Source organism: Elephas maximus, chromosome 17 (genome assembly GCF_024166365.1).
Source record: "Elephas maximus indicus isolate mEleMax1 chromosome 17, mEleMax1 primary haplotype, whole genome shotgun sequence".
Lineage (NCBI taxonomy): Eukaryota > Metazoa > Chordata > Mammalia > Proboscidea > Elephantidae > Elephas > Elephas maximus.
The window spans coordinates 62,790,201-62,814,706 of record NC_064835.1 but is presented as its reverse complement, the minus strand read 5'-3'; the positions used below and the strand labels follow the sequence as shown (position 1 = coordinate 62,814,706).

The following is a 24,506-nucleotide window of genomic DNA, read 5'->3' as shown; positions in this document are numbered from 1 at the left end:
TGGCAATGGGTCTGGTTTTCTCACAAACAGGCCCAACCCAGATCTCCTCCAACTGGGCAGCCATTGCCCCATGTTTCCTCCCAGGACATCAGCCAGAAGGGACCTCCCAGTATCTACAGCTTGTGGGGGAGGGGTTCAGGTAAGAAACTTTCCCCTCGGCACCTCAGATTTCTCACTGCTTCATAGAGATGGCTTTGCTAAGCAACCTGCCTGGGCTAGAGCCAGCAAAGGTTAAGCCCACTGCCTACCTCATCTGCAAGCCCCATTCATGGCCCTTTCAGAGTTTTTAGGGACTAGAAGACTTTCTGTGGGCAGAAGCTTTCTGAAAGGGTGGCAAGTTGTGCTGGAAATAGTTCCAAATGGGGTGCAGAGGGCAGGGGAGGTGTGTATGTTTCTGGAAATCCAATTAGAATTTCTGATGAGGGGAGGGAGCATGTGGAAATCAAGGAATATTCTAAAATTGCCATTGCTTTGGTTATGTTCTAGTCAGTAAATATTTAACTGGTTTTGACATTTCAATTAATAGTAAAGTATGATATTTTTGTATGTATTGATAGAGGAAACCAACTAAAATAGTTTACTGATGTATGAGAACACTGGGGTCTTTTAAAATGCAAGAGTTGAAAAAGAAAGATGTGGTACAAGGAGGAGTTGTGAAATGAAATGGTCTGGGAATGGAACCGAAGGGGAGGTATATAGCTGGTCATCCCTCCCCAAAGCCACTTCCTGCTTGTGGTAATTCTGAGGAACACTAAAATGCCTCCCTACCTCCCAAGCCTCCCTCCATCTATCTCTCAGCATGCCTCAAAGTCCACCATTAGCACCTCTAGACTTTGAGTTAAGTATTGGCCTCTGCTGACTTCTCAATCAAGCAGGTGGCATTTGTGTCAGGATTTTAGGACTGCAATTGTATTTAGTTTTACACAGTTCTAGAACTTTCTATTAAGACACATTACCTAGGCTAGGTAGTAAGTAGTTTCTCTAGTATGGTGCTCTTCCAAAATTTTTATATAAACACATAAGAACTCTTTTGGATGCCCCTGACAGAGCCTAGAAGTACAGCTGCTTTGACTTCAAGAGGTGGTAGACCTACAAGGGCAGAAGGGTAGATAAGGCCAGGCAATAAAATACCTGAGCTCTTCATTCTTGCTGAGATGCAGTAAGAAACCACATAACAGGGTAGTTTCTACATTTCACATTACTGGACTACATTCATCTAGGATGGTCCTAGGCCCAGGTATCCAGCAAGCCTTATGCTTCCTTCCATCATGGTTTTTCCCTCCTAGAGCAGATCAACCCTGAGACTAAGCTCAGCACAGAAAAGATGTACAGTGAAGTCCTGTACACTTGGGAAGCAGACTCAGAGGATCAATGCCTCACTCCAGGGTTTGCAGGGACCCAGGGCCTGAGTTCAGGCCTTCTGTTAGCTAACTGATTTTGGATAAGTTCCCTTAACTCAAGTTACCTGAACGCGAGAGCAAACTGGCTAAGGGTAATTAGTTCTGGAGACAAGCTTACCTTAGTTCATACCCTGGCACCACCACTTGCCAGCTCTGTGACCATGTGCATGAGACTTAACTTCTGTTTTCTCATCTGTAAAATGGAACTTATAATAATATCTACCTCGTAGCACTGGCTTTGACTTAATCTGATCAACTAATGCATGTAAGATGCTTACAAGACTACCTGGCTCATAGTAAATGCTTAATAATTATTTGCTATTTTTTATTGGCACACATTCCCATAAACATTTGTAAGTACATTTAAAAAGCCTATAAGAATAATCTCTCAGAATGACTATAATAAAAAAAAATTTTAAACTGACAATATCAAGTGTTGGTGAAGATGTGGAGCAACTGGAACTTTCATACATTGCAGATGGGAATGTAAAATGATCCAACCACTGTGAACAATGGCTTGGCAGTTTCCTACAAACACACACTTAGCATATGAGCCAGCAGTCACATTCCTAGTTATTTACCCAAGAGAAATAAAAACACATATCCACACAAAGAATGTTCACAGAAGTTTTATTCACAATTTTCAAAAACTTCAAACAGTCCAGGTGTTCATCAATAGGTAAATGGATAAACAAATTCAGTGGAATTTCCATTCAATGGAATACTACTCAACAATAAAAATGGATGAACTACTGATACACACAACATCATAGATAAGTCTCAAAAGCTTTATGCTAGAAGGAAAGAAGCCAGGCATAAAAGGCTACATATTGTAGGATTTCATTTATATGACATACTGGAAACAGCAAAATAATAAGGACAGAAAACACATCAGTGGTTGCCAGGGGCTGGGCTGGGGAGAACTTTTGAGGGTGATGGAAATGTTCTATGTCTTGATTGTGGTGGTGGGTATATAAACGAATACAGTTGTCAAAACTCATAAAAATACACATCTAAAAAAGGCAAGTTATACCACAAACCTGCCATTTAAAGCCATTAACAGTCACCTATGAGAAGAGGGAGCTGGGTAGAGAAGATGTATAAAAGGATGTTTTTTGTTCTAGTTAAACGTATCTGTATTGTTTCAACTTTTATAATGAGCATATAATCCATATAGTCAGTAATAATTTTGTTAAAATTTTAGATAATAACGATATCTACCTTGAAGCGGTATTGTGAGATCCAAATGAAATATGTATATAAAGCACATATCACAGTGTATACACTCAAATATATATATATTTTCCTCTCACCTGCCACCACCCCCTTATCTTTTTCATCCGTCACCCTTCCTGCTTCTTCACATGACCCATGGATCTTCTGAAGTGACAAGGTACAAGAGCCATTGAGAGTGCCAGCCATGACTTACCTCAGTGACAAAGAGTGTGCGAGGGTCAATGATATCCAAGAAGTGCCTAAAGCGGCCATAGAAGGAAGTCTAGAGAAGGGGTAGGAGAGGAGAATAGATCAGCTGCTGTACACCATCCTCCAGACACAGGGGAATCCCACCCAGAAGCTCACCCTTATTATTGGGGCCCCACAACCCCCCCGAGGACCCATAGAGGTGATGAATATCACTGTTCAGGGCCCTGGGGGCAGCTTTCCCAGATCTGACGGCTTTCTAAAGTCAACTCAGAAAGACCATGAAGACTGGCACTCAGTGATCTTCTTGACTTCTCTTCAAGGTGCTCTGTTTTCCTCCCTCTCTCCCAGTGTCCTGAGATTTGCCCTCCAGAAGCCCCCAAGCACCACCGGGCGTGCAGGTTGGAGATGAGACCTCCTCCTTAGCCCTCTCCCAGCCTTCCCTAGGGCCTCCTAGGTGAGAGAGGGTCCCGCCTGCCCCTCACAGGTCTTCAGGGCCCAGCTCAGGCTCTGCCCCCTCGGGGATGTCTCTCACTACTAACTCAAACAAGATAGTACCAGCCTTACAGCCCTCAGGCCCTCCTTCACCCATAGCGCTGGAGCTGCCAAGAGGTGCAGGACAGGGGCCAGCTGCCCCCCAGCCTTGCTTCAGAGCAGGGGCCCTGGAAAAGCAGGGCTTTGTGCTAAACAGGCCACAGGCATTACAGCACAATGAAAGGAAACCAAGCAACGCCTCCACTGGGCCTTCTGCCCTGGGGACAGAGCCAACTAGGCAAAGCTGGTCCCAAGGAGAGGGGAGAGGGTGCCAAGTGAGGGGGTGGGGGTTCATGCCTCACTGGGCTCCTGCTTCCTCCCTGGAGCCCCACAGCTCTCCAAGCACCATCCTGTGCATGGTGGAGGAAATGGAAGCCTCCACACTCCCTCCTCTTGCTCGCTAGACCATCGGACTGGCAGCCAACCTCTGGTCCTTTCCCTTCCCAATAAAGTCTCTGCAACAGGCCCCAGGTCACCTCAACATCCCCATCCTGCCTCCATCTCTCTGCTCACCGTGGCAGCCCCTGCATGCAGCACCCTTTCTACTCCCTACCTTTGCCCCCACCCAGGTGCTGCATTTCACAAGCCAGGTCAAGTTGTAGCACCATTCCTAACTAAAAATGTTACTTGTCTAACATAACTGAAATGGACTAAACCATGTCCCCACTTAAGACACACATACGTGATGCTCACATTGTTGGCCTGGCAAATGTCACCTCTAAGAATTTAGTCTAAGGAAAAAATCAAAGATGTTCAGAGATGTGCTTACAGGTATATGCCAAAGATGTTCATGGCTGCATTATTTATAAGGATGGATGGCTAAATAATGACGGTCCATCCATATGACTGAATACCATGTAGCTATTTAAAACCATGTTTTCAGACAATATTTATAACATGGAAAAAATGCTTATGATTTTGTGAAGTGCAAATAAGCAGTATGATTGCAACTTAATAGGCAAAGAGATGAATGGAGCTAGGTGGATTTTTGCTAAAAGCAGAGAATACCAGAAAGATGTTTACCTGTGTTTTATTGACTATGTAAAGGCATTTGACTGTGTGGAGCATAACAAACTATGGGTAACATTACAAAGAATGGGAACTGCTGAACACTTAATTGTGCTCATGAGGAACCCGTACATAGATCAAGAGACAGTTGTATGAACACAACAAGAGGATACTGCATGGTTTAAAATCAGGAAAGGTATGTGTCAGGGTTGCATCCTTTCACCATACTTATTCAATCTGTATGCTCAGCAAATAATCCAAGAAGCTGGACTATGTGAAGAATGTACCAGGATTGGAGAAGGTCTCATTAACAACCTGCCATATGCAGCTGACACAACCTTGTTTTGCTGAAACTGAAGAGAACCTGAAGCACTTACTGAAGATCAAAGCCTATAGCCTTCAGTACGGATTTCACCTCAACATAAAGAAAACAAAAACCCTCACAACCAATAACCAACATTATGATAAATGGAGAAAAGATCGAAGTTGTCAAGGATTTCAGTTTACTTGGATCCACAATGAATGCCCATGGAAGCAGCAGTCGAGAAATCAAATGACGTATTGCATTGGGCAAATCTGCTGCAAAAGACCTTTTTAAAGTGTTAAAAAGCAACGATGTCACTTGGAGGATTAAGGTGCACCTGACCCAAGCCATGGTACTTTCAAATGCCTCAGATGCATGTGAAAGCTGGAAAATGAATAAGGAAGAACGAAGACGATTGATGCCTTTGGATTATGGTGTTGATGAAGAATACTGAATATACCATGGACTGCCAGAACAAACAAATCTGTCTTGGAAGAAGTATAGCCAGAATGCTCCTTAGAAGTGGGTGTGGTGAGACTCCATCTCATGTACTTTGGACGTATTATCAGGAAGGATCAGTCCCTGGAAAAAGACACCATGCTTGTAGAAACCCACTGCCGTCGAGTTGATTCCGACTCATAGCGACCCTATAGGACAGAGTAGAACTGCCCTGTAGAGTTTCCAAGGAGCGCCTGGTGGATTCAAACTGCCCAATCTCTTGGTTAACAGCTGTAGCACTTAACCACTAGGCCACCAGGGTTTCCATGCTTGTAGAGGGTCAGTGAAAAAGAGGAAGACCCCCACTGATATGGATTGACACAGTAGCTGCCACAATGGGCTCAAACATAGCAATGAATGTGAGGATGGCACAGGACGGAGCAGTGTTTCCTTCTGTTGCACATGGGGTCACTATGAGTCAGAACTGATTCAAGGGCACCTAGCAACAACAGGTGATATTAAATGAATAACAAAAAGACCAAAAGGCATTCAGATCCTGGTCTCTAATATAATGCCTCACTAAAAGGAATCAGGGCTCCTTGGAGAAATGGCTGATTCCAGGGCTGGGGCAGGGAAGGTACAGGGTGAGACTGGTATATTTTGTTGTATCGTAAAGTAAAGTGTCCCCAAAACAATGGAGACGTGTTAAAAGGGCACAGGAGCCGGCTTGAAGGGACTCTCACTGGCCAAATCTAGGACAGTTTGAGCATAAAAATAATTAAGAACAGTGATGGGTTATAACCCATTGAAAAAGTAGGAATCCATGGTATGTACTGACAACGAAGACAAACAAAGAAACAATGGGGGAAACAGAGCTCTTCCTAACAGCAGAAGGTGCACTGATAAGTGTGGACGGGGTGGTGAGCCAAAAACTTACCACTGTATTAATGATTGGTTCAGGCAAGAGTCATCAGCTGATGCTAACCCTAAAGGAAAGTTTGATGAGAGCAGGGTATTTGCATGACTTAGATTGTCTCCCCATAGACTGTGTATTAGGCACAAGGTGGGGAAGGAGTAAGCATACAATGGGGAAACAAGACAAAACCTGGGCAGGGTGATAAAAGTCAACATCCCCAGTGGCTGCACCGTGTGCCTATGGATACCCTGAGAAGTTCACACCATCCTACAAAGTCTTCCAGTGGGACTGAATCTAAATTGGAGGAAACATCAGACAAACCCAGATTGGGAAACATTCCCTACAACTGGCCCTCTTCATCAAAGGTGCCAATGTCATGAAGACAAAGAAAGGCTGAGGAACTGTTCCAGATTAAAGGAGAATAAAAAGACAACTAAGTGCAACACGTGATTCTGGATTGGACCGTGGACTAATGGGGGAAATGCTCTCAAGGACATTATTGAGACAATTGGCAAAATTGGAATGTGGATCACAGATCAAAGTATTGTAACCATGTTAAGTTTCTGAGTATAGCACACGTGCGGTGTTTGTGTAAGAGAATGCCCTTGTTCTTAAGAGATACACACTGAAGTATTTTAAAGGATAAAGAGCATGGACAAATGTGGTCTACTCTTAAATGGTTGAGGAAAAATAATGTGTAAATATACAGGGTGATCATAAAATGTGGAAATGCAGATACTATTACTTTATTTATTTACAGATTAAAGATACCCTTGATGATATCATGTATATTTGCTACGTTTCTGGACTTTATAATCACCCAGTAGACAAAGAAAATTAATAATAAGGGAAACGTAACAAAATGTCTAGATTGGCTACAGACAAAGATAAATGGAAGTTCTCTACACTATTCTGCCAATGAGTCTGTAAGACTGAAACTGTTTCAAAGTAAAAAGTTAAAACTTCTATTTTAAGAGGAGCTAGTTTTTTTTTTTTTTTAGATGAAAATACATTAAAATGTTAACAGAGGTTGTCTCTGGGTAATGGGGCTACAGGTGATTTTTATTTCGATAGCTGAACATTATGTATAATACACAGAAGTTTAGTTTTCTATTTTAAAATATGTATTTAAATGAAAACATAAACTGGTATATTACATGATTACAAGCCCCTGAAGGACAGATGTGAGCTGCTGGACGTTCCCTCTGTAGCCTGTTGGCACCTGGTCTAGTATTACACATTTAGCAGGGGCTGTACAAATACACCTGCCATGGACATGACTGAGAGGGCGGATGAGCAGCCAGCGGGCCTTGAGGCTTCCTGAAGGCGGCAGAGCTCAGGCTGGGCTTTGAAGGGAGAGTAGGAATTGAAAGGGATAGCAGTGTGCCGGTCAGCAGCCCAAGGATGGCAGAGGATCAGCAGGCAGAGAGGTGAGGATCTGGGAGAATGGTCTGAGTAAAGCAGCTTCCTGGAGGCAGTTCAGTAGGACCTTCCAGCCTCTGATTTCCTTTGCAGGTTGACAGTGTCTTGATCCTGTCCCAGCCCTGCTCAGCCCTCTTGTGTCATTCTCTGCTATTGCCAGAGAATCTCTGTTAAAGCGCTTTGTTCCACAGACACCTACAATCCCTACAGATGCAGGCTCAGGGAACACCACAATGAACAAGTCTTCAAGAAGTTCAGACTCCATCAAGAGAGACAAATAAGTAAGTAAATAGCTACAAAACACTGTGATCAGTGCTTAAATGAGACATCACAAAGCGCAGTGGGGACACACAGCTTATTACTTCCTGGAGTGAACTGAGGAGGCTTCCCAGAGGAAGAGGAGCTGGGACAGGGGGATGGATGAGTTGATTAAGCAGAGAAGGTTATAAGCAACAGCTGGAAGACATGAATGCTGGGATCAGAAACAGCACTAGACCCCTGTGGTCTATTCATTCATTTGCCAAATAGCTACTGAGGACCCACTGTGTACCCACACTCTGCTGAGTCCTGGGGGGGACAGCAAGGCTGATTGACTATGGAGAATGAGGAAGAGCAAAAAATCATGGATGATGCCTAGATCTCTAGTTAGACACAAATGCTCATTAACTAGGTGTCACGATTTGAATTGTGTTACCCCAATATATGTCAACTTGGCTAGGCCAAGATTCCCAGTATTGTGTGACTGTCCTTCACTCTATGATCTAATTATCCTCCATTTTGTGATGTGTTGTAAATTCTAACCTCTATATGTTAATGAGGCAGGATCAGTGTGGGGTATATCTTGAGTCACAGCCTTTATACCCTTACTTAAGTCACACCCTTACTCAAGTCACACCCTTGCTTGAGTGACAGCTTTTATCTTACAACAAATAAAAGGTGAGCAAGCAGAGAGAAGAGGGACTTCACTAGCACCAAGAAAGAAGAGCTGGGAGTACAGCACATCATTTGGACCTGTGGTCCCTGTGCTGAGAACCTCCTAGACCTAGGGGAAGATTGATAACAAGACACACGGAAATTTCCAAGGATGCTGTGCCTGCAGATGTTAAAAGGAAACAAGGACCTTCCCCCAGAACCGGCAGAGAGAGAAGGCCTTCCTCTAGAGCTGGCACCCTGAATTTGGACTTCTAGCTGCCTAAACTGTGAGAGAATAAATTTCTGTTTGTTAAAGCCATCCACTTGTGGTATTTCTGTTGTAACAGCACTAGGTAACTAAGATGCCGGGATAAGGAAAGCCAGAGCTCATTGATTTAGTGGAGAGCAAGATAAAAATTATATGTTGGTCATATAAGTTTGGGATAGAGGGCCTTCCAGATGTAACTTTTCAATAAACACTGGAAATACAGGCCTGAGATTCAAGAAAGGGGTTTTGAGATAGATGTGCTAAGCAAAGATGACAGTGCTCTAGTCCTATCAGCCTAAGACTACCAAAGACAAGCTTGATGAAATCAAGTCAGGTTTATTGATTCATTGCAATGAGGGGGTCGATATGCCCGAAGAACTGGTGGTGCCTCACTAAACAATTAATGAAATGCGGAGTAAATTCAAATGAAGCAGTGCTTTCATAGGCTCAAAGCAAAGCTGGGCTAGGGGTCACCACAGGTCTGAAGGTAGAAGCAGACGCAGGGTCTTGTTTCCCGGAAAACTACAAAGCTAACGTGGAATGCTGTGTCCAGGAACCCCTTAGTCAAAGCTTTGTGCTTAGGTTAGAAACAAAGCTGATTCTCTGAGTCATACTGACTTATATCCACCAGGCAAGAGGGGGGTGTTTCGTTCCTACGGATACAATTTTAAACAGCAAAGTTCCTGGCAATCTATGATTTTAGAGAATAAGATATCTCAGTGAGTTAAAAAGAGTAGTCACTCAAAGAAGGGGGTTGATTGATACTTAATAACTGCAGCCCGTCCTTGGGAGAAACATTTCTTTGCAACTGGCTTTATCTGGTCTGTCTTTCCAGCCTGATGACTGGCAGGGAGGATTTGTACTTCCCAGTCTGAGCTACTTTTTACTTTCTCAATAGTTTAAAATACATGTTGTTGCTTTTTGTTTTTGTTTTTCCTTCAAAATTCAGCCCCCATCTTTACCCAATCAGAAAGTCCGTGGATTTTTTCCTCCCCTTTTTGAATTAACAGCAAGGGATTTGGGTTTTTTTTCCTCCCCTTTTTCTTTTCTGGAGCCCTGGTAGTGCAGTGGTTAAGAGCTCCAATACAAACCAAAAGATAATTGACTCAAATCCACAAGCTGCGCCATGCAAACCTTACAGGGCAGTTCTGTTCTATAGGGTCACTAAGAGTTGGAATTAACAGCAAGGGATTTGGTTTTTTTTTTTTTTCTTCTTTACTGGAAGAATGAGTCAGCCAAGTGATTCCTTCTCTTCTCCTACACTAGAAAGGTAAGTCAGCTAATTCTCAGCAAAGACTCCAGACCTGTAGCACCAATCTGCCTTCCACCTCCATGGCTTGGTCTCAGGCCTGGCTCCTCTCCTCACCTGCAGGCCTCTGGGGGAGAGCAGACCTTGAGGGTAGGAGCAAAGGGCAAAGGTCTGGGAAGAGCATGGGAGTCCTCCTGTCCCCAGGCCGCTAAATTGCTACTCTTCTGGGTCAAGAATAAAATACTCCCTGAACCTATAACCCAGAGGCAGAAAGGATGGACCAGCCCAGTAGTCGGCAACCCCAGCTGCACACTGGAATCTCTTCTGCCCAGACCAGTTCTATTGGTCTGCAGTGGGCGCCAGGCATCAATATTTTTTTTTAACTGCCTACGTGATTCTATTGTGCAGCCTGGATTGACAGCCTTTAGACTAGGCGGCGTTGGCCTTCTCCATGGCACAAACCAGCCAAGCCCTAGGAAACAATAAATCTCTAACCTGACGGCACTTTGATTTTAGAACTTTATTTCAGGCAAATGGTAGGAGGAGCTTCCCCACTGCCTCTGGACTCTCAGCCCACACAAACCTCTCAACCTTGAAGGGAAGAGCTCGTTTTCCTGCCCAGCAAGTTCTCTGTACCCCAGAGGGAGCTCTATGCAACCCCCCTGCTCTGCTGCAGTAGGCTACACTTGATTTCAGACCCCAGCACACAAACAACGCGCTCATAGCCCCAGTCATCCTAGCAGAAAGAACGAGGAAGTTAAAAAAAAAAAAACAAAAAACAAAAAAACTTATTTCTGGATAGACTGAAGCACAAATGGGCAGAAGCATGTGTGTTTGTTTCCTGCCCAGGGGTATATATGGCTGAAGAAAAGTAAAAAGTCAGGTCAGGAGAGGAAATGAGAAGGGGGAAGAGAGGAAGCAAAGTCAGGTCTCGGAAGGTCACCAGGTGCTTGCTGTCTTTCTCCCCTTCAGTAGGCAGTATGGAGTAGTGGTTAAAAGCATGACTGTGAGTACACAGGTGGAACAGGTGCTACAGGAACATGTTAATACCACAGGGATGCCATTGCCACATTCAGAATGAAGACATTCTACAGGACAGTAAATAGTGTGAAAAAAAGAGGGAGAGAGGGAGGGAGGGAAGACCAATAGAAGAGACGAAAGAGACGTATCAGCCAAATATAATGTTGTGGGCCTTGTGGGATCCTGATTCAAACAAAGTATTTAAAAAAAATACGTGACAATCAGGAAAATGTGAATAATAACTCGTTATTTTATGCTTAGAATTATTGTAGGTACGTTAATAGTATTGTGATTATGTTAAAACTAACTTCAAAAGCTGTCTGATACAAATCCCAGTGTCCAAAAGAGAACTTCTAGAGCAAATAGAGGGATTTAGCAAAGTTGCAGGTTACAAGGTCAACAAACAAAAATCAGTTGGATTTCTATACATCAGCAGTGAGAAATCTGAAAGGGAAATTAGGAAAACAACTCCACTTACAATAGCATCCAAGAGACTAAAATACCTAGGAATAAATCTAACCAGAGACATGGAGGACTTACACGATGAAAACTATAAAACCCTGCTGAAAGAGATTAAAGAAGACTTAAATAAAGGGAAAGATGGTCCGTGTTCATGGATTGGAAGACTTAATATTGTTAAGATGTCAATACTAACGGAAGCAATCTATAGATTCAAGGCGATCCTAATCAAAACTCCAACAGCCTTCTTTACAGAAATAGAAAAACCAATCCTCAAGTTTATATGGAATGGCAAGAGCCCAAACTAGCTAAAGCAACGTTGAAAGAGAAGAAAAAAGTAGGAGGACTCACACTTTCTGATTTTAAAACATACTATACAGCTCAGTAATCAAAACATCCTGGTACTGGTATAACAATAGACACATAGGAAAATGGAATAGGATTGACAGTCCAGAAATAAACCCACACATCTATGGCCAACTGGTTTTTGACAAGGGTGCTAAGTCCAATTGATGGGGAAAGAAGAGTCTCTTCAATAAATAGTAATGGCCAAAAAAAGACCAGACTTACTGGTCTGACAGAAAGTGGAGAAACCCTGAGAATATGGCCCCCGGACAGCCTTTTAACTCAGTACTGAAGTCACTCCTGAGGTTCACTTTCAGCCAAAGATTTGACAGGCCCATAAAACAAACAATAATACACATAGCACAACCATATACATGAGACTAAATGGGCACAACAGCCCAGGGGCAAGAACGAGAAGACTGGGGGGGTGGAAGGGAGAACAGGAAAGCTGGATGAATAGCAAAGGGGAATCCAAGGACGAGAAGGGGAGGAGAGTGTTAACACGTCACGAGGTTGGCAATCAATGTTACAAAACAACCTGTGTATTAATTGTTTAGTGAGAAACTAATGTGCTCTGTAAAACTTCATCTGAAGCACATACACACAAAAAGCAAAATGGCATAAAGCGAGGTTTTGAAAAGTGGGGGATACCTGTATAACAAAACATTTGCCCTGTTAACCATTTTTAAGTGTACAATTCAGTGACATTAATTACATCACCACTATCCATTTACAAATGTTTTCCATCACTCCAAACAGAAACTTACCACTCCTGAAGCAGGAATTTCCCATTTCGCTCCCCCTCCACAGTCCCTACTGACCACTAATAAACTTTTGTCTCTATGCATTAGCCTATTCTTCATATGTCATACAAGTGGGGTCATGCAATATTTGTCCTTTTGTGTGTGACTTATTTCACTCAGCATATCTTCAAGGTTCAAAGGGACAGGAAAGCTGGTAATGGGGAACCCAAGGTAGAGATGGAGAATGTTGACATGTCGTGGTTGGCAACCAATGTCACAAAATAATATGTGTATTAACTGTTTAATGAGAAACTAGTTTGCTCTGTAAACCTTCATCTAAAGTACAATAAAAATAAATACATTCTGTGAACTTCTCAGGTAATAAATAAATAAAATGGTGCTAGGAAAACTGGATTTATACATGCAGAAAAGTGAAACAATGTCCATGCCTCACGCCACACACAAAAACAAATTCAAAATGGATTAAGGACCTAAGTGTGCAAACTAAAACCATAAAATTCTTAGAAGAACAAGCAGGGGCAATGCTGTCAGGCCTAGCTTTTAACAATGGGTCATATAACATGATAACAAAAGCACAAACAGCAGAAGACAAAATAAATAAACGAGACCTCATAAAAATTAACCTTTGTTCATCAAAAGACTTTATTAAAAAAGTGAAAAGACAAGCTACTGCCTGGGAGAACATCTTCAGAAATCATATATCTGACAAGAATCTAATAACCAAAATATATATAAAACTTAACAAAAAGACAAATAGCCCAGTCATAAAATGGACAAAGAACTTGGATAGACATTTCACCAAAGAGGTCATACAAATAAATGGCCTCCAAATACAATGAAAATACGCTCAGCATTATTAGCCATCAGAGAGATGTAAATCCAAACCACAATGAGATACCAATTCACTCCCACTAGGATGGCTGAGATTAAAAAAAATAATAATAATAAACCCCAGAAAATAACAAATGTTGGTGAGGATGTAGGGAAATCAGAACCCTTATCCATTGCTGGTGGAAATGCAAAATGGTACAGCCAGTGTGAAAAACAGTATGGCAATGGGTCCTCAAAAAACTAAAAATAGAACTACCATATGACTCAGCAATTCCACTCCTGGATATATACCTAAAAGACTTGAAAGCAGAGAACCAAAAAGAGTTGTGTACACTAATGTTCACTGCAGCACTATTCACAATAGCCAAAAGGTAGAAACCACCTAAATGCCCATCAGCAGATGACTGGATAAACAAAACGGGGTGCATCCATACAATGGAATACTACTCAGCCAGCAGGAGAAATGAAGTCTTGATACATGCTGCAGTACGGATGGAGCTGGAAGACATTATGCTGAATGAAATAAGTCAATCTCAAAAGGACAAATATTATATGAACTCACTTACATAAAAAGACAAGAAAAGGCAACTGTATAAAGAACAAAATTTATTAGTGGTTACCAAGGGCCTGAGGGAGGGTGAGGGGTTAACAGTGATGGAAACATAGCATTGCTTAAGGGTAGGATTGCATAGCCTATTATTTTAATTGCTGTCAATAAGTTGTACATCTGTAAAATGCTGAATTGGCCAAAAAAAAAAAAGAGTAGCTGCTGAGGCTGCTTACGTTCAATCAAAATTCTCACAGGATTTCCTTTCTTGGTTTGGAGGTTTGGGGTCATGGTTTTGTGGAACATTCTTTTTTTTTCCAGTTACTTGCCCTAATAACACGTTTAATGTTTCTGTTCTACTTCCTAGTTCGTTGCATGGTGCCTGAGGTCTTAAAAGCTTGCAGAAGGCCATGCAGGGCACGACAATTGGCGTCTATTTGCCTGGACCAACAGAGGAAGAAGCAATATCAGAAACAGAAGGAGGATATGGAATGGGTGGCAAATTACCTCCATGAACAACTGCTTCCTCTGCCACAAGACCAGAAGAACTGGATGGTACCTAGCTACCATTACTGATCAAAGATTCTATACAATCGTGATCAAAACAGGGGAAACGCAGAACAGAATTTCATATGCTCACGGACTCCAGACTTCTGGAGCCCTGAAACTATTGTCCTGAGATAATCTTTAAACCTTAAACCAAAAATATCCCCTGAAGTTTGCGTAAAACCAAATAATAGTTTAGCTTAACTAGTAAAAAATGTGTGTCTTGACCATTATGTTCTTTTAAGAACTATCTATTTGGGATCAAGCTGACAACGGCAACTTAAAAGATTAAATAGGAACCTTAAGGGGCAGTGAATTTATGTTAACGGGGGAGGAAAAACTCAGAAAAGGAGGGTGAGAATGGTTGCACAACTCGAAAAATGTAATCCATGTCACTAAACGGTACCTGTAGGAACTGCTGAACTGGTATATGTTCTGCTATGTATACTCTCAGCAACAACAACAAAATAAATTTTAAAAAATTTTAAAAACCCTCCAATGTGATATGACGAAGAGGAAACTTCACCTTTGTTGTATTCTTCCCCAAAACCTTCAACTCCAGTCTAACCTTGAGAAAAACACCAGATAAACCCAAATCGAGGGACATCCTATAAAAAAATCCATTACTCCTCAAAACTGTCAAGGCCATCAAAAACAAGGAAAGTCTGAAAAACTGTTATAGACCAAAGGAGATGGAGGAGATATGGTGACTAAATGCACTTTGGGGTCCTGGAACAGAAAGAGGATATTAGTATAAAACCAAACCCAACCAGGCTCGTTGGCTCTGTATGGTCTGCAGTTTAGTTAATAGTACTGTATCAATATTGGTTTCTTCGTTTTTAACAAATGTACCATGGTAATACAAGACGATAACATCAGAGGGAAACTAGGTGAGGGGTATACAAGAACTGTTTTGTTTTGTTTAAACTTTTCTGTAGATCTAAAATTATTCCAAGATTAAAAAGTTTATTTTAAAAAACTAATCAAATTTTTTTTTTTTAATCAAAAGGGTCCTTAATTTTTAGAGGTACCTACTAGTGGGTATAGACTCAAACATACCAACGATCATGAACATGGCGCCGGACCAGGCAACGCTTTCTTTTGTTATACATAAGGTTGCCACGAGTTGGAGTTGACTCAACGGCAACTAACGACAGCTAGTAGGTATGATGAAAGGAAGTGATTCCTGGGCTCTGCTTCAAAATCATTCACTGGGTTGGGGATGTGACAGAAAGTGTACAGACAAAACAAGACTGGCCTTAAGCTGGTAATTGCTGAAGCTGAGTGATGAGTGTGTATAATGGCAATGATTCTCTCCACTTTTATGTTTGAAAAGTTCTATAATTAAGAAGTGACAATATTTCTTTGAACCAAAAAAAATAGCTTATCTCAATTAGTAAAGCATGTCTGCTTTGAGCACTGTGCTCTTTTAAAGAATTATCTATGTGAGATAAAACTGACATTGGCAACTCAAAAGGCTAGATGGAAAGCACAGGGGCAGTGAGTTTAAGAAAAGGGTAATGGAATAATTTGGAAGAGAACAGTGAGAATCGCAGCACAACTTGAAGAATGTAATCAATGTCACTGGATTGTACATGTAGAAATTGTTGAAATGGCATATCTTTGGCTTTGTATACGTTTACCAAAATTAAAAAAAATTTTTTTTGAGTGACAATAAACAAATCAACAAAACAAACATGCACTCTAGAGACAGTCAGCCTAGGAAGTTATGTAATCTGTTTGTATGCCCAGTTTTCTCACATATAAAATGGGGGTAATTGTACCTGCCTCATGGAGCTGTTGTGAAAATTAAATAAGTCAATACACAAAAAGATAGGAACAATGCCTAGCTTTCATCATCCTCATCTTATGGAGAGAAAAATGGTCACAGACCTTTGGGCCTAGCAAGGCAAACTGTCATTCCCCACCCTCTGATCCTGTTTAGTACTCTTCTTCCTCCTACCCCACCATCTGTACCTGCATAGGGGGAGGGGTTAGAGAGGGAACTCTAGAAAGATGAAAGGAAGAAGGGGTTTTGGGGTGACTCCAGAGAGTAAGGAAAGGCCTTAAAGCCAGTTGGCGCATGACGGTGGTACACTCGGCATGGACTCTGGGAATGGTCCCTGGATTAAGAAACAGGCTTCTATCAGGCCAGTACAGGGCACTGTGTGCATTCACTGGATACCTACTGTATGCCAAGACTAAGGACAGGACCCATATAGAGATGTGAGCTGGGCCTTTGTCAACCCTGTACATTTATAGCAGACCTTTGTGTCTCTAGATGCGCCTCCTTAGAGATCTTCCCACTCGGGGTCACAGGGCTGAAGAATCTTACAGCATCAAACTCGTCCCTACTCAGCTGCAATTTTACAAGACCCCTAAGGGACAGTTTGGAGAGACACTGGCCTACCTCCCTAATCACAATCTCTTAAATCAACTTAATTCAAACCCACAAAGACCTACCGAAGCATCTGCAGTAAAATTATTTATTCAACAAATAGTAAGCACCTCCTAAGTGTCAGGCACTGTGCTGAGCCCTGGAGAGACAAAGGGGAGTAAAGGCAGGCTCAATCCCTGCTTTCATGGAACCTGTGGTTGAGAGCTAGAGACACAGGGCAATAAAATAATCACCCAAAATCAGTATACACTGAAACAGGCGCTTTGCAGTAGGGGAACACAATCCAGGAACTCAACCTGGGGGTACGAGGAGGCTTTGCCAAAGAAGTGATGCTTAGAGGAGACATCAGGGATGAGGAGGAATGGGGACAAGAGTTGGGGGCAGGGGAGGAGGTGGTGTTCCAGGCAAATGGATCAGTGGTGGGAAAGAACACGGTGGGTTCATGGGGCTGAAAGGTAGCCAGTGTGGTGGGAACGAGGGAGTGTATGGGGGTTCCAAGAAGAGTAGGTCAGCAGGGGCTGGGCCACGGAAGCCTGTGAGGCAACTTCAGAAGTGAGATCTGTATCTCAGAAGCAGCAGGGGAAGCTGCTGAAGGGCATTTGGGGGTGGGGGCGCACCTCATCAGACTTGCATTGTTGGGACTCCAACTTGCGGAAGACGGAGGGATTGGATGAGGCCCAAATGGAAGCTGGAAATCTGTTGGGAGGCTTCTGCAGGGGTACAAGACAGATGATGGGGCTTGGTCTAGGGCTGTGGCAGTAGAAATGGGCAGATTCAAGAGCTGTCTAAGAGGTGAAATCACTGGGCCTCCAGGTGTATTCAGAGAAGGGGAGAGGAAGGAAGTATACAGGTTACTCCCAGGTTTCTGGCTCCAGCAGCTGGGTGGCCGGTTGGGCTGCCTGCAGAGCCAGGGAGCACTGTAGGAGGAGCAAGTTTGGGGAAAAGAGGAGAAGTTCCTTAACACAGATAAATCATATGCACTACATTTTATGCAGGTCACTATGCTGAAGAAGTGGAACTTCAAAAGCAAATACTCCCCTCAAGAGCCCTGCCAAAAATAGGTACCAGCAAGGACTGCAGGAGCAGAATAGCCTCAGATGTGCACTTTTTGCTCAAGAGGTGATAATGGCAAAGGACTCAATAATGAAAGCTACTAGGAGGTACTCTGTAAATGTCTGTTGGGTGACTGAGTGTCCCAAACGTCATGCACAGGTAACAGGCACTGGAAGAGCAGCCCTAACCCACAAATCTTTATTCAGTACATACTATGTGCCTAACCCAGTGCTCAGGGAAAGACCAGACCTTCCTCTCAAAAAGTGTCCACTGTGGCTGAGGAGACCCAGGAACCACCCAGCAAACAATTCGAGCGCCACAAACTGTAAGAAAAGCCTGGGCTATGAGGATCCCACTTGGGGTGACCAAAGAGGTGGACGGCGACCTGATAAAACCGGGGGGTTAAGTCATGATTCGGAAAGAAGGAAGTTTCCTGGAGGAGGCAGGCCTTACTGAGTCTAGGAGGATAAGGAGAATGTGTAGCGGGCAGGGTGGAGGGGCAGCCAATGAAGGTTTGCTCAAGTCCAGGCAGGGGAACCCCTAACAGTGTGGGCCCTAGGTGGCATAGCAACCTACATTGGCGGGAAGACGCCAGTCTCGCCTCAGATAGTATATGCTGAGATGGTTTATTTTTAAAAGAAATTAAAGTCCTATTTAAAAACAGCGGGGGCATTTTCTCAGAAGGCTCAGGAGCACCGTTCTTTAATTATCAGCGAAGTTCGAAACTCGGGCCACCACTTTAATTGAACCGGCACCCTCTCCAGGAAATACACACACACACAATCTCACCGACCTCTGCACAATTTCTTTTCTTCCAGCAAACTTCGTTCTGTCTGCCTCCGCTGCCACCCGCCCCCGGGCATGCAAGCCTCCGGTTCATTCAAACACTTATCTTGCCCTTTTCCTAAAAAAGCCCATTTTCTCGACGCTCGAGGCTGCAGGGGCCCAAGGGGAACGACTCCTGCCGGCTCCCTGGCTCCCGGGCCGGAGCGGCACGTCCGGGCTGCCGAGTGCATCCTTGGATCCGTGGCCTGGGGGGCCCTGAAGAGCCCGAGCGGGTCTGGAGGGAGCCGAGCGCGGCGCGGCGCCAGGGCCGCAGGTGCAGAGACCCTCCCTAGGACGCAGCGATGGGGGGCGCTGCGCGGACTCCCGGCCGCGGACCCCCAGAGGCGCCGGCCGGCAGCCCAGGCGATGACACAGCGTTTCCTCCGCGCCCCCGGCTCCCCGCACGTCCCCAGCACCTTCCCCGGCAGGGTGCCACGCACGGGGCCGACTCGCTGAGTCAGCGAACCCTCTGCCGGCCGCAGCCACCCCCGGGCACGAGGCCCCGACCCATCGCCCTTCGCGGACCCGACCCCGGCCGAAGGCTGTGAGCATGAACACCGGGCACGCATGGAGCTGGGAGCTGCCCTGCGGCTCTACCAGCGGCTCGGAACGCACGTCAGTCCCCACGGAGGGGAAAAAGTTACAAGGTGTCTCAGCCGCGCCAACTTCTCATCCAGAGCCGGGCTCGAACTTCACGCCCGCAGCGCGGACGCACAGCCCACAGCCGCCCTGCAGAAGCTGTGCGGCCCCGGGCGCCCGGGAGCCCGGCCCGGCCGGCGGCGGCCAATCACAAGGCGCCTCGGGCGGTACAGGCTGGAGGGGGCAGGCAGCCGGGGAGTGACGGCGCCAACCGCCAATAGAGAGCCAAGGTGGGAGTGCTCGCCCACATCATTGACCAATAAGAACCGGGCGGCTGTGGCCACGGTCCCCCCAGACGGTAGCTCCAGGGTCTGGTGGCCGCGGGTCGCAGACCCTAGGGCTAAAGGGGACTTTGAAGGGAGTTTGCTCGCCCGCCCTGTGCCACCCGCTGACCCTCAGTCCACAGCTTGGTCCTCACCTGCTGAAAACGGGGCTTGCCCAGCTGGAAAGGAGGTGCATCGGTCGAGGCGTTCGCGGCACTAGCAGCCGCCGCCGATGCTGTAGTCGCTGTATCCGCCATGGCCAATGACGCCCGCAATCTCCGGCCCTTTTAAAATGTCCCTCCTCGGCCCCCGCCACAGCTGTCGCTTCCGATTGGCCATAAGCAACCGCAGCGAGCCGGAGGCGCAGGGGGTTGTGGGGAATGTAGTTTTTCTTGTCACGGAGCTTGACAGCCCCGAACTGCCGAGAGTTGCACCTGCACGGTCCGGGTCTCGGTTTGCGCCGCCAGTTTTGCTGAGGCTGGCAGTCTGGGAGAGAGCTGTACGTAGTACGACTCTAAGGTCTCAACAAGGGGCCATGGAACAGATTCCTCGCTGTTCACCTGCCCCCAGAAGTCGCTCCTGAAGCTGCAACTCAGGAGAAGGCTCCGTCCGATCCAAGAGGGCCCGTCAGGGGGCCAGACGGACAAGGCGGAGTAGGGTTAATTTCGGAAAGCTTTCTGCAAGGAGTTGCACTGCGGCGGCTTCATGCAGTTTCATCTGTCACCACCCTGCCCCCTGTACTCTCCAGTCACCCTGCCGCTCAGTTCCTGGAGCATGCTGGGTGTTCGCCGCCCCCGGGCCTTGAACATTCTGTACCCTTTGCCCAGAAGACTTTTTATCTTACCTTGACGCTTGCTCTGTTTCTGGCTTCAGCCCAAACACTGCATTTCCCCAGATCCACTGCCCTATTTCCATAAAATCCTGTATCACATAGTCCTATGTCACCAGTACTTCTTTGGCAACCCTTGCATTTATGATTTTGCATGTATCTTTCCTACTGGTAGGGTCACTATGACTCGACGGCAACGGGTTTTTCAATGTGTAAGATCTAGAAGGGCAGGGGCTGTGACTTTTCGATTCACTGCTAAATATTCAGGGCCAGGTACAGGAAGGCTCACAGTACAGAGTTAAGTGGTGCAGTCTTAGCAGGGGCAGATTAACCGGTAAGCAAGGTACACACGGGCTTAATTGTGTTTACTTACTCATCTGCAGTGAACAATTTCACATGCATTTCATCACATCAACGATGTGAAAAACAGGTGTAATCGTGGGCTACAGATTAGTAAACACAAGAAAACCCGTGCTTACCTTGCTTATTGGGTAATCTGTCCCCGGCAGTCTCCACCTCCTTTGGCCAACCAAGACAGATCCCTCCCCAGCCTAATTTCTGGGCAGGAAGAGAACTGGGGGTAGGGGGGATGCTCAATAGTGTTCATCAAGCACTTCATACAAGGACATTAGGTAAGGATGAGTTCTGAAGATTGTAGAGCAAGGTACCAGCACCAAGAATGTATCCACACTTGTGCAGAGTCGAATAGAAAATTCCCAGCTGAATTATCTGGTCAGTGAGTCAGACTGAGGAGAGGACAGCTCCCTACTTCACCAAAGAGGGCAGTAGAAATATTTGGTCTTGCCCCTAGCAAGCCCCACTTTGGGCCACCTTAATCTCACGGTGAGGTGCAGGGTGGTTCAAGCTGCTCATGTCTTTCTAGACGCCACATGTTCTGCAACAGTGGCGGTTCCTCGTCTCCTAATGGCTGAACTGCAGAAACAGACTTTTCCTAAAGCTGGAGGGTGATTCTAGCTAACCATGAAGAACAATTTCCATCTTGGATTTTTCTCTTCCCTTACTAGACTAAATCGTTTGAGAACAGGAATCAAGTCTTTTACCCTCTATATTCTTCCACAGTACCCAATAAATGTACCCATAAAAAGGTGGCTAATAAATGTGGGTGTCCTGAGAGTGAGAAAGAACTGATTACAGTCCCCCAGGCAACACTGTGCTGCTGCCTCTGATGTCAGGGCAGGGGTGGTTGTCAGTCAGGAACCTCCCCACCTTGATTTAAGGCTGCCTTTTTTACCCCACGGGAAGCTCTCTGACTCGCCCATTCCAAAGCAGGAACACGACAGAGCCACCTGCAGTATGTGAACTTTTTATTCTTCATAAAGTGCTCAAAACATGAACTACAAGCTCTTTATAAACAGGAGTTACAACTAGGAAGACAAACAGCAAAGCAGATCTGTGCGCTCTCTTCCGACTTGGGGCCAGGAGCAGAAACGCTAAACAAGAACCTTGGGCTTCAACTCAAAATTTTTTCTGAGGACATCCCTGCTCTGGGCATGCTGGAGGCCCATAGTCAAAAATATCTGGAAAATTGGAGTCAGGGCTGGGGATGAGTAGAGTCCAGGGGATTGCTAGCAGGGGAGTGACCCCCTCACCCCAGTAGAGACACTTTTCCAATCCCCAGTGGTTCCACCAAAAAAGCGACTGAAGTCCTGGGCACCTGTAGATACTTTTCTCCGCTTTGATGAGTGGTCCTTAAGGGCTTTCTCCCCTGTGTGGGGCTCCTCTGCTCCGTTCTGGCAGAAGAGAGACATCGCCACAGAGCATATCTCCTCCTAAGGCTTTACAAGTGACCCCCAGGCCCTCTCCAAAGAAAAGGCAACCCCAGAGAACGCTCACTTCCTCACTGGGCCAAAGCATCCTCCTTCCCCCCATCCCTTACTAAAACAGGCTGTCTGAAGCCTGCAATTCCCTGGGGAAGCCTCTTGTGCTTTCTGCAAGCAAACGGGGGGTAGGCCAAAGGACTGACACCTCATTTCAAAGTGCACTGCAGCCGAGCCAGGCAAGGCCAAGGGCAGGAGGGACGGTTGGGGCAGCAGCTCAGTGGCTGGATGGGAGGGTAACAAAGGCTTTTCCTAAGAATAGGTGTCTCCCAAAGGCAGAGTGGGACCTCCCACTTCCAGAATGTAGCTTTTATCCCAGGACTCTCCAGTTGGAGTTGAAGGCAGGGAAGAAGTTGAGGGGAAGAAGGCAGGGAGGTCAAGGGAAGAGCAGCAGCTTGGCCAGACCCTTAAATGGAATGAACTCTTGGGGGTGGGGAAGGGAGCAGAGTGCTGCCTCCTTCCTCCATTCCCATTCCTCAGCCCTGACAGATTCATTCCTGGTGTGCTCAAGAGGGACAGGAGGGGACGCCAAATAGGGAGAGGGGCTCTTGACCCCTCCCACAAAAGGCACATTTTAATTGGTTCCCAAAAGTTCAAACCCTGCAGCAGCACAGAGTTTTGGCATCTGGATGGGCAACAAGAATACAGATTGGGGTCGAACCCCAAAACATAAGCAGCCTATGGCCCTGCGGAGGGCCCCACACCTTGGAGTGGGTGAGAACTCAAACAGTGAGAAGGGGCTCTCGTCCCACCTGCCCTGACTTAGACATTCCCCTGTGACACTGATGGAAGGTCAGGAGGGGAGGGGAGGGGAGGGGAGGGAGGAACTGCAGAGGGCAAGTTATCCACGCTACTCTCACTCCTCAGACAGCTAGAAACAGACTCAGGACATGGCAGAGACTAGACATGACTGCACAGGCTCCTTGTCGGTGCTAGAATGGATGCGAGGCTGAAGAGCAGGCAGCCTGGTTGCCCAGAAGTCACGGACCAACGGGCAGCTTGGTCCCTGCCCCAGCCCAGTAATACTGGGAGCCCCTCTCAGGGGCTGGAGGGAGATGAAGAGGAGAGGACTTAGTGGTGGGAAGAAATGGCTGAGCATCCTTGGGGGGTATAAAGTATGTGTCAGCAATAGTCTCACCCCAGATACCATGTCAAACATCAGCTCACAGCTGCTCCATCTTGTTTCAACTCCCTGGGGCTCCCAAAGCTAAGGGGTATGAAAATAGGCAGGTGAGAAGGACCCAGGGGTCCCAGAGGTACACAGCTGTACATGTAATCTGGTGCTCCACAAAGGAGTCCAAAGGGCACCCCTTCCAGCAGCTCCAGTTGAGCAGGAGGGAGAGGGGAACAAGGAGTGATGAGCACACTGCACCCCACCCCAGGTCAGAGTGAGCTCAGCAGGAGGGAGGGAGGGTTGAGCCTGTTGGGGGTCCACAGCAGCCCTCCCGGGGTGGGGAGGAAAGGTTACTTGGGGGGAACAGTGGGGATCTGCAGCAGTGTGGGTGAGGTCTCCATGATGCGCACCAGCAGCCGGTCGATGTAGCTCTCCAGCTCCTGCACATGCTCATCCCGCTGACTCAGCTCCCGCTCCCGCTGCAGGAGCAGGCCAATCAGCTCATCGTGTGTCAGGTGGTAGTACTTGGCCGACTGGTCCAGCGCACCTGAGTCCTGAGGCCAGACCGAGGGAGAGTGAGAAGGGCAGTTCTAGGGCAGCCGCAGGCCTGCCAGCCACCGCCCCAGTTCCACCATTCCACCACCACTGGGCCCTGGAGTTCTCTGTGTCCACTGCCAGAGATGGCTGATGGGCTTCAGGACTTCTGGAATGTCCTAAAGCCTCCTCCTTGCTCCACCCTCCCAGCACCCTGCCCAGGGCTCTCCCCACAGGACCACAAGATCTGGTCTGATGCCCCCTCAGAACCCCACTGGGCCTCACCTTCAGTATCTTGGTTTCCACAGCCTGGCCAATCTGGGGGGCAGGAGCTACAGGCTGAACACTGCCAGATGTGACTGTTTTGAGCTTCTCCAGACCACTGCTCAGGGCTGTGCTCAGACTAGAGCGGGCAGACTTCCTGTCGGGGCTGCCCTCCACAGGGGCAGCACTGAGGGGTTTCACAGGGTGGGGACTGTGAAGACAGACAAGAGATGGGTCACGGAGAGGGATGGGCAGCACAAGGAAAACGTACAGCCACCTTCTCTGCAAAGCCTCCAGGTCTCCTCACAAAAGCCACTCCACTTGGTGGTGGCTGCTCCGACACCGTCAAGGTCTCCAGGGCAGC

General features: G+C 46.3%; 2 protein-coding genes across 6 annotated transcripts in view; both read right to left on the bottom strand.

Moving 5' to 3' along the window:
• The window catches only part of SFXN5 (sideroflexin 5), a 164,522-nt gene extending 144,666 nt beyond the window's left edge, over positions 1 to 19,856 (bottom strand). For 2 of the 4 annotated variants that reach the window (XM_049856851.1, XM_049856853.1), the window contains exons 1-2: positions 19,719 to 19,856; positions 2,830 to 2,898 (exon numbers count right to left, since the gene is read on the bottom strand). In XM_049856851.1, coding sequence (XP_049712808.1) covers positions 2,830 to 2,898; positions 19,719 to 19,820 — 171 coding nt within the window. In that variant the 5' untranslated portion in view covers positions 19,821 to 19,856. The remainder of the gene's footprint in view (positions 1 to 2,829; positions 2,899 to 19,718) is intronic. The other 2 variants (XM_049856852.1, XM_049856854.1) reach the window with 2 other exon arrangements.
• Positions 19,857 to 21,702: 1,846 nt separating this feature from the next.
• The window catches only part of RAB11FIP5 (RAB11 family interacting protein 5), a 51,270-nt gene continuing 48,466 nt past the window's right edge, over positions 21,703 to 24,506 (bottom strand). For both annotated transcript variants that reach the window (XM_049856860.1, XM_049856861.1), the window contains exons 5-6: positions 24,164 to 24,353; positions 21,703 to 23,898 (exon numbers count right to left, since the gene is read on the bottom strand). In XM_049856860.1, coding sequence (XP_049712817.1) covers positions 23,695 to 23,898; positions 24,164 to 24,353 — 394 coding nt within the window. In that variant the 3' untranslated portion in view covers positions 21,703 to 23,694. The remainder of the gene's footprint in view (positions 23,899 to 24,163; positions 24,354 to 24,506) is intronic.